Source organism: Narcine bancroftii, chromosome 4 (assembly GCF_036971445.1).
Source record: "Narcine bancroftii isolate sNarBan1 chromosome 4, sNarBan1.hap1, whole genome shotgun sequence".
In the NCBI taxonomy this organism is placed as follows: domain Eukaryota; kingdom Metazoa; phylum Chordata; class Chondrichthyes; order Torpediniformes; family Narcinidae; genus Narcine; species Narcine bancroftii.
This window is the reverse complement of record NC_091472.1, coordinates 300,291,913-300,305,946: the sequence shown is the minus strand read 5'-3', so window position 1 is coordinate 300,305,946 and position 14,034 is coordinate 300,291,913. Positions and strand designations below refer to the sequence as shown.

The following is a 14,034-nucleotide window of genomic DNA, read 5'->3' as shown; positions in this document are numbered from 1 at the left end:
CCAGAATGGAGGACCATCGCCTTCCCAAGATCGTGTTATATGGCGAGCTCTCCACTGGCCACCGTGACAGAGGTGCACCAAAGAAAAGGTACAAGGACTGCCTAAAGAAATCTCTTGGTGCCTGCCACATTGACCACCGCCAGTGGGCTGATAACACCTCAAACCCTGCATCTTGGCGCCTCACAGTTTGGCGGGCAGCAACCTCCTTTGAAGAAGACCGCAGAGCCTACCTCACTGACAAAAGGCAAAGGAGGAAAAACCCAACACCCAACCCCAACCAACCAATTTTCCCCTGCAACCGCTGCAATCGTGTCTGCCTGTCCCGCATCGGACTTGTCAGCCACAAACGAGCCTGCAGCTGACGTGGACTTTTTACCCCCTCCATAAATCTTCGTCCGCGAAGCCACGCCAAAGAAGAAACCCTCAATATTGGTATTAAGTGCAAACTTCATTTTACCACCAAAATGTATCTTTGCACTTGTCCGTTAAGTTCCTTTGCCTATTTTCCCAGTTGATCAATATTTTGGGGAAACATTAACCATATAACCGTTTACAGCACGGAAACAGGCCATGTCGGCCCTATTATTAGATCGTCTTTGTGTCACTATATCAACAATTTGTCATTGGCAAACTAACATTTGCATTGAATTTATAATAATTCAGGACAATTTTAATAAAACTAATAGATATGATCTGACTTACTGATTTCCTCCTGTGGAATTTGTATGATGCTGGCAAGTCGTATCTAAGCTCTGTATTTAAAAAAAAAATCAATTTTACAGGATTGTATGGAAACATTGTGAAAAGCCTATGAAATTTTGGTTTTCTTGTACAAAAGATGCTTGGTATGGAGGGAGTGCAAAGAAGATTGATTTCTGGAATGGAGGCAGAATAATGGGGTTGAGAGGAAAAATACATCAGCTACGATTGGTGAAATTCTGCTCCGTCTTATGGTCTCTTCTGGATAGAAAGTGGAATACAAGACTTCAGAGGATGTAAACCTATGGAATTCTTTAGTACATATTGCTGTAGAGACTAAAACTGAATAAAAGGAAGTAGACTTCCAGATACAAAGGCATCAAGTAGGGAAATACAGTTTTGAGAAAGCATTGTTAATATTGAATGTGGCGCATGTCCAAATGGCTGCCAAATCCTAATTATTGCTAGTTTTCTGACTGCCAAAGTGAAAATGAACTGAAGTAGAATAATTCAACAGAAATACTGATTTAACAAGGTAGGTGATTGTAAATCTCCTCTTCATTCTAACAGTAAATCCTCAATGGGATGATGCTATCCAACAACTCACCTAAAATGTACCAACTACGTTGCTCCTAGTCTAAAGACAATGGTATGAAATTTGCATTAGAAGTATTAATAAACCTTGAATGCAATACAGAAAAATGTATTTATTTTGTAGACTGACCAGCAATTACTTCCATCTTTACTTTCCATTCATCAGCCTTCTTCTTAATATGCTGCAAAAGTAATTTAAACAGTACACTTAAAATCAGTCTCTTTTTAAAAAAATATATCTACAGCCTTTTCTCAACTAGCAATAATCATCATACCCGTGAGTTTTATTCCCAAAAATGATTTTGTTCTAGTGTGCAGCTCCAATTGCAATCATTAAGTTTTGATGTTGGTCTGAGCCATGAGTCGTTACTTATTTTCATTGAGTGATCTTGTCCATTTTTGGGTGCCTTCATAGGGCACTGTAAATTTTTTTTAAACATTATGAAACAGAGTTTGTACTTTAAACCATTTATGTAGTTTATTCATGGATAAAGTGCTATTCAAACCAATTTCAGAGTTCCTTTCATTTTTATTTGACTTGAAATTAGGGTAAGAATCTTTGCAAATTATCCTCACGTCTTCTCTAGCCACAAGGGAATTGCTGGAGGATTGGAGAATAGCAAATGTGATCCCCTTGTTTTTTTTTTAAAAAGCAAAACTATTGGAGAGGATTCTTTGGGATAGGATTTATGAGCATTTGGAGAAGTATGGTCTCCGAAATGGCACAGCTTTGTGGGGAGTGCGTCAAGCCTCATTGGCCTAATTTTTTTTTTGAGGCATTAACAAAAGCAATTGAAGATGAGGTGGTAGATGTACAATGGACATGGATTTTAGTAAAGCATTTGACCACTTCCCCATGGGAAACTCATTTAGAAAGTCATAAGGCATAGAATTCATTGAACCTTGGCTGTGTGGATTCCGAATTGTCTTGCCTGAAGAAAGCTGCAGGCAGTATGGGTCAGTAATTTTGAAGATGACATAAAGGTTGGAGTTGTGGATAGGGTGGAAAGTTATCCTAAGTTACAACAGGATGTAGACAGGATACAGAGTTGGGTGAGAAAATGGCAGATAGAGTTCAATCTGGATAAGTGTGAAATGCATTTTGGAAGGTCAAACTTGAAGGCAGAGTATATGATTAATGGCAAGAATCTTAACAGTGGAAGAACTGAGGAACATGGGAACCAAATTCATAGATATCAAGGTTGTCGTGCAATTTAATAGGGTAGTTAATAAGACTTAGGGTATACTGGCCTATGTCAGTAGGAGGTTTGAGTTCAAGAGTCAAGAAGCAATGTTGCAGCTCTTTTAAACTCTGGTTAAACTACACTTGAAATATTGTGTTCAGTTCTGGTTGCCTCAGTACAGGAAGGATGTGGAAGCCAAGGAGAGGGTACAGAGGAGATTTACCAGAATGTTGCCTGGATTGGAGAATGTCTTATGAGGCAAGGTGAGCAGAGCTTGGGCTTTTCTCTTCGGAGCAAAGAATGATGAAAGGGGTGACTGAATAGAGGTTTACAAGATTGATAGGCATAGATAGGGTGGACAGCCAACACCCTTTTCCCAGGGCAGGAATAGCAAAAACCAGAGGACATATTCCTGGGTTGAGAGAAACAAACATCAGATGACATCTGTAAGAAGAAAGTTTAAGGGAGACTTCAGGGTAAGTTTGTTAAGAGCGTAGTGGGAGCCTGGAGAGGTAGGAGGTTGGTACAATATAAACATTTTAAAAAAATTCTTGGACAGGCACAGTGATAAAAGGAAAAAAAAATAAGGTGGAGGTCAGGAAGTTTTTTTTTGTTCAGGTTTTTTAAAGGCTGAAGAGCCTATACTATGGTGTAATCTAAGAACGAGTGAAATCAAAGGAAATACTCAATGTATTGGAGAGGTAACAAAAGAAATTGATGAGGGTAAGGCTGTAGATGTGGTCCACATGAATTTTAGTAAGGTATTTGACAAGGTCCCCATGAGAGACTCATTCAGATGGTCATGAGGAATAGGATCCATGAAACCTTTGCTGCATGGATAAAAAAATTGGCTTGCATGTCAAAAGCAGAGAGTAATAGTGAAAGGCAAGTATTCTGCCTGGAGGTTGGTGACTAGTGGAATTCTGCAGGAATATGTTCTTGGACCCCCCTGGTCTTTATGATCTTTTATTTTTTATATGATGGTGGAAGGATGGGTCAGTAAGTTTGCAGAAGATATGAAGGTTGGAGGAGTTGTGGATGGTGCTGAAGGTTGTTGTAGGTTACAAAAATATATAGACAGGCTGCAAGAGGCAGAAGTGGCAGATGGAGTTCGATCTGGAGAAGTGAGGTGATGCATTTTTGAAGGACAAACCAGAAGGTAGAGTACAGGGTTAATGGACAGTTACTTAAGTGTGTGAATGAACAGAGGGACCTTGGGGTTCAAATCCATAAGTTCTTCAAGGTCACTGCGCAGGTTGATAGGATAGATTCAGATTTATTGTCAGAGTACGTACTTGACATCACATACAACCCTGAGATTCTTTTACAGTGTGCGATGCAAAATTACCATTTATTGGTAGTACAAAAAAAAAACTGCACACAGCATATACATGTTAAGAAGGCCTTCATTAATAGGTAAAGGTCATGTTGTAACTACAAATCTTTGGTAAGATCACAGTTATTGTTCAGTTCTGGTCACCTCTTTATAGGAAGGATGTGGAAGCTCTGGAGAGGGTGCAGAAAAGATTTATCAGGATATTGCCTGGATTGGAAAATAAGTCTTAGACAAGGTTAACAGATCTGGGACTTTTTGAAGTGAAGATGGATGAAAGGAGACTTAATAGAGGTCTACAAGATTGAGATGCATAGATCAGCCAGCACCTGTTTCCCATGGCAGGAATGGAGGACCAGACATATGTACAAAGTGAAATTTAGGGGAGACATCAGGGATAATTTTTTTTTTTTTTTTACACACAGAGAATTGTGGGTGCTGGAATGCCTTTCCAGGGATGGTGTGGAGGTTGAAACATCAGGAAAATTTAAGAAACTATTAGACTGGCACATGGATGCAAGAAAAATAGAAGACTATGAGATAGGGAGGGTTTAGTATTTTTTGAGGAATATATGGTTTGGCACAACACTGAGGGCTGAAGGGCCAGTACTGTGCTGTAGAGTTCTATGTAGTGTAACAAAGTCTGCAGATGCTTTAATTGTAGTAAATACACGAAAGTGCTGGAGAAACTTAGCAGGACGCGCAGCATCTATTGGAGGCAAAGATGTATAATCAATGTTTCAGGCCTGAGTCCTTAGTCAAGGTATGAGCAAAAAGAAAGCAAACACCTGAATACAAAGGTGGGGGGGAAGAGGCAAGGAAAATGTGCCCAGGCCAACAGCTAAGAGGACATTGATGGACATGGATAGGAGGGCAGTAGAGAAGAGCTGAGAATAGATCAGGGGAGGGGGTAGCTCTGAATGCAGAGCTGGAGGTGACAGCTGGTGGAAAGATGAGAGGTAGGAATGCTATGGTTGCCTTCATTCCTCTTGTTCACCTCCCATCCCTCCCCCATCTTTTTGCTCATACCTTGATGAAGAGCTCAGGCCTGAAACATTGGTTCTTCTTATGGATACTGCAGGACTTGCTAAGTTTCTCCAGCACTTTTGTGAACCTCTTAATGTGCCTTTATTTTTTTTGCACTTTTCCATTTCTGGTGTCCAAGAATCAAAATTCTTTTCTATATCAGTGATCAACAGATCCTTGGCTTCAGAAAAACAAATTCACTTACATCTCTGGTTGCTGTTTTATGAAGAGAATATACAGCTCTTCTTGCCATGTCTAAAGCAGATTTGACGAATATCATGTCCATACCTATTTCAAAACAAATTAGATTTGAAGAGTAAACTTGTACAATAAGGATTTTGCTTATTTTTGGTTTTATGGTTCAAATGTTAATGAGATTTTGTATGTCTGAGATGTACTGGTGTAGGGGTTGATTACTGTTTATCTCTTCTCAACTGACTCGAGCAATACCTGGTAAAGGAAACAACTAACTTGAAGCCAAACAAGCCTGAGCTTTGATACAGTTTGTTAGCTGACTACTGGATAGCAGTAGTTGGGCTCCAAATTGCTCATAGATTCCAACTCTTGATTGCTTTCAAATTATAGCACTGGGTTTGATTCATCTCCCTACCCCTACCAAAAATTAGATGAAAGAGCTTGACATTACTTTAATCCTGCAGCATAATTATTCGACTTGGAATTTTGTTTTCATGCAGAAACTTTCATTTCATCTGAATATCTCAAAGCCGCTCAAGCTCTCTTGTGTGGTTATTGAGCACCAAATTAAAATGTACTTTGAAATAAATACGGAATCAGTGAAAGACAAATTTATATTATGGGATGCAATGAAAGCCTTCATCAGAGGGCAGATAATAAGTTATGTAACTAATATGAAAAAGGACTACAATCGGGAAATAGAACAGCTGGAAAGGGAAATAGTAAGTACAGAAAAAGAACTATCAACAAGGGAAGATACAACAAAAAGAAGAGAATTGGCAGACAAAAAAATAAAATACTAAACACTACAGACGTATAAGGTGGAGAAGAACGTAAAGAAAATAAAGCAGAAGTATTACGAGCTAGGAGAAAAAACGCACAAAATACTGGCTTGGCAGCTTAAAACAGAACAAGCTAAAAACGTTATTGGCATGAAGTAAAAAGGACAAACAAATTACATATAACCCAACAGAGATCAAGGAAAACTTTAAGGAATTCTACGAGCAATTATACCGAACTGAGAACGAAGGGAAAGAAGACAAAATAGATGAGTTTCTAGCTACAATTGAACTACCGAAATTGCAAGAAGAGGACCAAAACAAATTGATAAAACCATTTGAAATAGAGGAAATACAAGATATATTAAAAAAGCTACTGAACAATAAAACTCCTGGGGAGGATGGAATCCCAATAGAATTCTATTAAACATTTAAAGAGTTACTAATTCCTTCTCTCCTCTGATAGAAGAAACACAAAACATGCCAGATTCATGTAAAACATCAATAATTACAGTAATACCAAAGACAGGGAAAGATCCACTAACACCAGCATCGTATAGACCAATATCTCTACTTAACTCAGATTATAAGATAATAGCAAAACTATTACCAAACAGATTGGCTGACTGTGTACCAAAAATAATAAAACTAGATCAAACTGGATTTATTAAGAAAAGACAAACAACAGACAATGTCCGTAAGTTCATGCAGTACAAGGAAATAAGATGCCAACAGTGGTGGTTGCTTTAGATGCAGAGAAAGCCTTTGATAGGGTAGAATGGAATTATTTATTGAAAGTATTACAGAGGTTCAACCTACCAGAGAAATATATTAATTGGATTAAAGCATTATATAAGGGTCCAATGGCGAAGGTGACAGTAAATGGATATATATCAAACCAATTTAAATTAAGCAGGTCAACTAGGCAGGGATATCCACTATCTCCCTCACTGTTCGCTTTAGCAATAGAACCATTGGCAGAACTGATAAGAACAGAAAATAAAATAAAAGGGATAAAAATAAAAGAGAAGGAATATAAAATCAGTCTATTTGTAGATGACATCATAGTATACTTAACAGAACCAGAATTATCAATAAAAGAATTACATAAGAAATTGAAGGAATATGGAGAAATATTGGGATACAAGATCAACACAAATAAAAGTGAAGCGATGCCAATGAATAATGCGAATTTCACAAAGTTTAAAAAAGAATCACTATTTAAATGGCAAACACAAGCAATCCGATACCTAGGTATTAGACTGGATAATAATCTAGGCCATCTATACAAATTAAACTGTCAGCTATTAATGAAGAAATTACAAGATGACTTAGAACATTGGAAAGATTTACCACTAACACTGATAGGAAGGGTAAATTGCATTAAAATGAATATCTTCCCAAGGATACAATATCTACTTCAATTGTTACCAATTCCCTTAACAGAGAAATTCTTCTATGAGCTAAAGAAAATAATAAGGAAATTCTTATGGAAAGGGGGGAAACCGAGGATAGCGCTAGATAAATTAACAGAATGGTACAAACAAGGGGGCTTACAGCTACCAAACTTTAAAGAATTATTATAGAGCAGCACAATTAAGATATCTATCAGATTTTTATCAAATAAGGGAAAAACCAGATTGGACCAGGATAGAGCTAAATAAAATAGGGGAGAAGGTAACAGAACATGTACTTTAAAAGTGGGATGAAAAACTGGTGTAATATAGAAGTTCACCAGTACTGCACCATCTGCTCAAGATTTGGAAGAAGGTTCACGTAGAAAGGAAAAAACAAATTACCAACTACCAAAATTATTATTGACCCAAAATCAACGAATCCCTTTCACAATAGATAACCTTTCCTTTAGAGAATGGAAGAGAAAAGGAATTAAAAGAATAGAAAATTGTCTTTTGGGAAATAATTTATTAACATTTGAACAAATGAAGTACAAATATGGAATAACTCACGGTACAATGTTTGCATATCACCAACTGAAAACCTACTTATAGGACAAACTGGGAAGCAGACTGAGATTACCAGAAGGAAGCAGCTTTGAATATGTGATTACAGACACAATGATAACAAAAAGATTTATAACAAACATGTACATCAAGCTGCAAGAGAAAGAAAATGATGAAATAAGCTGTAAACCCAAACAAAAGTGGGAAAAAGATCTAAACATAAAGATAAAAAATGAAATATGGGAAAAGCTATGCTCCGGAACTATGAGAAATATAATAAATACAAGGTTAAGCGTGATACAATATAATTGGTTACACAGGCTATATATCACGCCCCAAAAGTTAAATAAATGGGATCCAACATTATCAGATAGATGTTTTCGCTGTAAGAAGGAAACGGGAACAACAGTACATGCAATTTGGGCATGTGAGAAAGTGAAAAAGTTTTGGGAAGATCTAAATCAGGTATTAAATAAAATCACAAAAAGCAACATACCAAAAAATCCAAAGATCTTTCTTCTAAGTAATATAAAAAGTAAAGAATTAGGCCTCAAACTGGATGAAGCGCAAAAAAGATTTATTATGATAGCCCTAGCTGTAGCAAAAAAATGTATCATGTCAACTTGGAAATCAGAAGAGAGCCTGAGAGTACAGCAATGGTACATAGAAATGAATAAATGTATTCCATTGGAAAAAATAACATACAATTTTAAAAATAAAGTCACAGTATATAAGTTGCAATTTAGAATCAGATACTGTGAAGTTTGAACATTTTAATGTTAATAAAAAAAGTTTAAACTCTTAGTTTTTAAAGGAATGTATTCCAGCCCAGTCATGCAGCAATTGGAATTCACTTTTCTCTCCATAATTTGAATGATTTAGAATCAATACTTGTATATTTGCTGCTTAAACAAATTTCAGAAATACATAGTACATGCAAAATAATCTACCTTTATTGCGCTTTGTCCCAAAAGGTGGATTCATTATTATAGTATCAAATTTTTTGGAAAATTTCTCACTTAGTTTAGAACACACATCACATTGGAGCATATTGACATTGGTCAATTCAAATTCCTCTGCATTTCTGTGAAATATGTTAAGAGCATCTTCATCAATATCAACTCCCAAACATAATCTGAAAAAAAAAGAAAATAAATCAGCCTGAGAGGAACATTTATTTGGTTCTGAGTATTTACAGTTATGCTCTTTAAACAGCCCTTTCAGTCTGGGACATTTACTCTTTAACAAAATGTCTGCTGTCTAAAAAGCACTGAGATGGAATTGGGGGGTGGGGGTGTGCATCATTCCAGTCCTAGCTCTTTTCAGGCAGCAGACCAAGTAACAGTCTTAGAATGCCAGCTGAGTAAAAGGTGCTTCTGGCATTCTGTCAATGCAGGTATGGATGTGTATGTGTACTGTATTTTTTTAAAGTGTATTTACGGGTAAGCATTTAAAACTTGGACAAAACATGCAAGTAGGACAACAGGAAAAATCTTTTTAATAATACCACTGCCCCGCTCTCTCTTGGCAGCCTGCTGTTCTGCTCTCTGTTGCCATGGGTCACACATGGAGAGGGGTAAGGGCAATCACAAAGTGAGGCTGGGTCCAGCACCAATCTTGCAAGGTATCATTCCCAGTACATCACTGATTTTGACACTAGGTCTGCCAGATTGTACAGCATAAGTGTGATGGATTATGTTATATTGTATGCTTTTGGAAGATAAATTGTGGGGTTTTTAGATATATCACACACAGATACAAACATTTCAAAACAGATCACATTTAAAATGCTGGAGCTCTGTTCAAGCCAGAAAGTCCAGGCTCAGAGTGCCTTTGCAAAAACTTTGAAGAATGCCTATAAAGACTTCACAAGCGGGTGTTAATTGGACATGCTGTTGAGTAATGGATTATTGTTTTGGAAAACAACAGATGAACAAACTCAGAAGATTGGGTCCAGTGCTAAAGTCTGAGTGCAGTTTGCTGTTCTAAGATGTGGTTTTCTCAGAGAGTGAGAGAGAGAATTCAGTTCTACAGTTCAGCTGTTGCTGAACAGTTGGGACATGAACATGACAAGCTGGCAAGCTTGTGGATAAACCCCATTTTGAAGACTGGTTGTGAGTTCTTAGTTCAGCGTGGTCAAAGCCCTTGTGGTCCATACAAGAGGAGATGGCTGGCTGTAAAATGATTCACTTGAAACGAGGGAAACAAAAAGGAACTCTGTGATGATCTGAAAGAAAGAGGTTATCATCTGGAAAACCCTGATGGGGCAAGTTTATTCAGCAATACACTGAAGTGGCTGAACAGAAGGAATGAATTGTGGGTATCCAATGAGCAACAAATCTCTCTGAAAACTGAAAAGAATCTTCCTGAGCAGTAACTATTTACCTTTCAAGCACCAAAGTCTGGTGAAATTCATAAATGTGAAATTCTGTGCACAGTGTAAGAATTGTCTGATACTAGTGAACTTGGGAGGAATGAGAAGTGAGATTGGACCGTAAATCAAAGAACTTTTCTGAACTTATACATACATCATATGCACATGCGCTTAGAATTAGAAGGGGGTTAAGATAATAGTAATAAGATAAAGTTTGATCCTGTTTTCATGTTTAAAGATAATTAAAACTAAATTAAACTTTTGTTTAAGTAACCATTTGTCTTGGTGAATATCTATTGCTGCTGGGTTTTGGGGTCCTCTGGGCCCATAACGATAGGTACAAGACAGAGTTGATCTGGCTGACAGCAGTTCAGTTGGCATGCTCTTGGGGTTTAGCAGGTATGCAGAAGTCTTAAATTTGAAATAGCTGGTGGTGAAATAAAGATGCATCATCCACTAGACTCACTGATGTGTTGCTGGGAGGAGAATGAGAGATGATTTAATTCATAAATACATAGTTCATGGTTTTAACAGGCTGTTTTTTCAAAATAAGGTTTGATCATTCATGAATAAGATTTTTTTTTAAGTATATATGAAAAGGTACTGAATCTGGAACAGAAGGAAGGTGTGAATGCTTAGTTACTGAATGTATTCAAAACAGTGACAGACCTTCAGATATTAAGGGAGAGATTAGTGTTAGGGAGTGACATTATGATAAAAGACCATCCCCCCCACACTGATCCCACTGCCCTGCTCTCAGCTGTCCTCAGGTGTCTTGAGTCACCTTGTGCTGTAAGCAAGCTGGTCTTTGGTTTTGCCTTCAATCTGAAAAATCTGAAACCCACAGGCCTGCTCCCCCACCAACAGCCCCCAACGATTGATAGTGATTAGTAAGGGATTACTTATGGTGATATGTGAGTGGAAAGAAAAAGTTTGAAATCCACTGCTATAGATGAATACTTGCAGTAGATTTTCCCATGTGTTTATAAAAATGCACGCATGTCTTGTTAAATTGTGTGTTTTTCCCATGCTTTTATAATTTTTGCACGTTTTATTCCCACTACAATTTTTCCTATGCTCTTCAATTAATTGTTGTATGTTAATAAAAGTAATGTTTGATAGTAAACCCGTGTGTCCAGACTCATCTCTCATGAACCTGATACTTTCTTAGCACAACATTGACCAGTGTGGGGACTGACAGCATTACTGTCACCATTATCACCCTAATTTCAACCTCTCATACAAGACTGGGGGAATATTTTTGGGCCATTTTTTAGGAAAAAAAAGTGGGTCTAACATGCTGTCAAATATGGTATGTTATATGTGACACAAGACGCCGATGCTGTTGAGTTACACGTCTGGCCTCTTTTGTTTGCAGAATACTGGCTTGCTGACATTGAACTGGAAAAATGCAGGCTTTGTTCATTTCAGTGTAAATGACCAAAACCGCCTTAATGGTAGGTCTTCCCTATGGAAATATCGCAGAATTTCTGTGTTTTTTAAAAAAACGTGATTGGTCTTTTTGTGCTGTATCTCTCCATAATCATGTTTCTTAATTGGGTATGTCTTCTGTTTTAAATTGTATTTAAGTACGTACTGTGACGGATTATATTGTATATAGATATGTTTTTGAAGGAGATAGATTGTGGGAGTAGTGTAGGTCACAAACAAACACAAACACTTCACAAAACCAATCTCATTTAAAATGCAAGAGCTTTGCTGAAAGTGAGTCACACAGGCACTGAGAACCTTTGCAAAAACTTTGAAGAATGCTTATAGAGACTTCACAAGTAGGTGTTAATTGGACATGCTGTGGAGTAATGGATTATGTTTAGAAAGCAACAAACAAATGGACTCAGAAGTTTGGGTCAGGTGCAGTTTGCTGTTCTAAGAAGGTCATGTGGTTTGACAAAAGAGAGGAGAGAGAGAGAGAGAGAGAGAGAGAGAGAGAGAGAGAGAGAGAGAGAAAGAGAGAGGAGACCAAACAGGCTTTCTCTAAGAGAGAGAGAATCAATTTTCTGCTGTGGCTTTTGGAGTATGCAGCCTTGCAAGCTGGCAGCTTGTTTAAACCCCATTTTGAAGATGGGTTGTGAGTTCTGAGTTCAGCCTGTTGAAAACCCTTGTTGTCCATACAAGAGGAAATGGCTGGCTAGAGTGCTTCACCTGAAATATGGGAAACAAAAGAAACTCTCTGGTGACCTGCAGAAGAAGAGGTTATCATTTGTCCCTAATAGGACAAGTTTCTTCAGCAAGACACTGAAGTGGTTGATTGGAGGGAATCAGTTTGTTCGTGTCCAATGAGCAACAAATCTCTTTCTCAACAAGAACCTTTCTGAGTGGTAACCATTTAACCGTTTTCACTAGAGCCTGGTGAAAATTCATAAATGTTAAATTCTGTACACAGTATAAGAATTGGCTGATACCGGTGAACTTGGAGGAGTGAGAAATGAGATTGGACTGTGAATCAAAGAACTTTTCTAAATTTATACACATTACATCCACATGCACTTAGAATTAGAAGGGATTTAAGCTAGGTTAAGTTAATAGTAATAATTTAAAGTTTGATCCTGTTTTTATGTTTAAAGAAAATTAAAAGTAACTTTTGCTTAAGTAACCACTTGTCTTGGTGAATTTGTATTGCTGCTGGGTTTTGGAGTCCTCTGGGCCTGTAACAGTACCTTATTTCCCATCCTTTTTTTATGAATATTTTATTTTTAATTTTTTTCAAAAATATACACAATAAAATATTCAATAACATAATATATTAAATTTATCAGACAAACAACAAAAACAAAACATTCCCTCACCTCTTCTATACATACAGATCTGCACACCATCAGAGCTTATATACCTTTTAAAGATATAGAATGCAGTTGGAGAAATTACTTTTTGGCATATATATTAGCATTGATATTCCTTTCTGTAACTTTATTCAGGCCCCTATGTGGTTGTAATGGAGGATTAAAACCATGTACCCAGATGCTTTTTGCTTATGTGGAACTGACGACACTGGGTCCACACGCAGGTCACCTTACTTTCAGAACTAGCAGATGTAATTAAACTCAGCCATGGGGACTTATCTGAAGATACACTTTGAAATGGAATTCCACTGTGAGACCCAGGGAAAGCAGTTGTCAAATGCAACACTCTGAAATTGACGAATTGGTCACAACCTGTCTTGCTCGAGAAGTTTTAATAAGTCTTTGTATCTACGAGATAAACCAGGAAATTATAACATCCTGGTTCCATAATAATTAATCTTCTAAATTGTAGAATGTAATGTTCAGTTTTGATTTTGACTGACAAATATTAGAAGGAGTAGGCGCATGATTAATTGTTTTTGGGGTATATAAGCCTGTGGTCCTGCTGCTGAAGTTTAGACTCTCCAAGGGGTGGGAACACCCCTTGTCAAGAAGGAAGAACAGCCAGAGTCCGAGCAACGTCCCGGTCGGGGGAGGTGGAGAAGCTGCTACCAGCGCCCTGACAACCTACTACAAGTGTGCAGTCGTTGCCTCGCTTCGGCAGTTGGGACCAGTCCAAGCGTTGATAAGTATAGTTGGGAAGGGCTTGCATATTGTAGTGTGAAATCAGCTTTTGAATTAGTAATAAACATTTGTATAAACTGAACTGCTCTCGGTGTGTGTGTCTATTTTCTTTCGGTAGCTCAAACACTGTGACCAATCTAAAATGAACAAAATGAGAGGTATAAGTTTACCCAAGACAGTGGTCTAGTATGGCTGCCAGATCTTTACAAAAGTATCATATTCTTTAAACTGTGATTTTTTTTTCCATAGGTATATAGCTGTTCATTTCTGCAGTCCATTGTGCTGAGTAGAGGGGAGTCAGACTTCCAAATGATTGCAATACATTTTTTGCTACCACCAGTGCT

At 37.5% G+C, this 14,034-nt stretch overlaps 1 protein-coding gene across 4 annotated transcripts in view; it reads right to left on the bottom strand.

Moving 5' to 3' along the window:
• The window catches only part of mettl5 (methyltransferase 5, N6-adenosine), a 55,526-nt gene that overhangs the window by 1,893 nt on the left and 39,599 nt on the right, over positions 1-14,034 (bottom strand). For 2 of the 4 annotated variants that reach the window (XM_069935683.1, XM_069935682.1), the window contains exons 3-6: positions 8,722-8,906; positions 5,042-5,124; positions 1,424-1,475; positions 703-752 (exon numbers count right to left, since the gene is read on the bottom strand). In XM_069935683.1, the coding sequence (XP_069791784.1) occupies positions 703-752; positions 1,424-1,475; positions 5,042-5,124; positions 8,722-8,906 (370 nt within the window). Of the gene's footprint in view, positions 1-702; positions 753-1,306; positions 1,337-1,423; positions 1,476-5,041; positions 5,125-8,721; positions 8,907-14,034 lie in introns of all 4 variants that reach the window. The other 2 variants (XR_011356783.1, XM_069935684.1) reach the window with 2 other exon arrangements.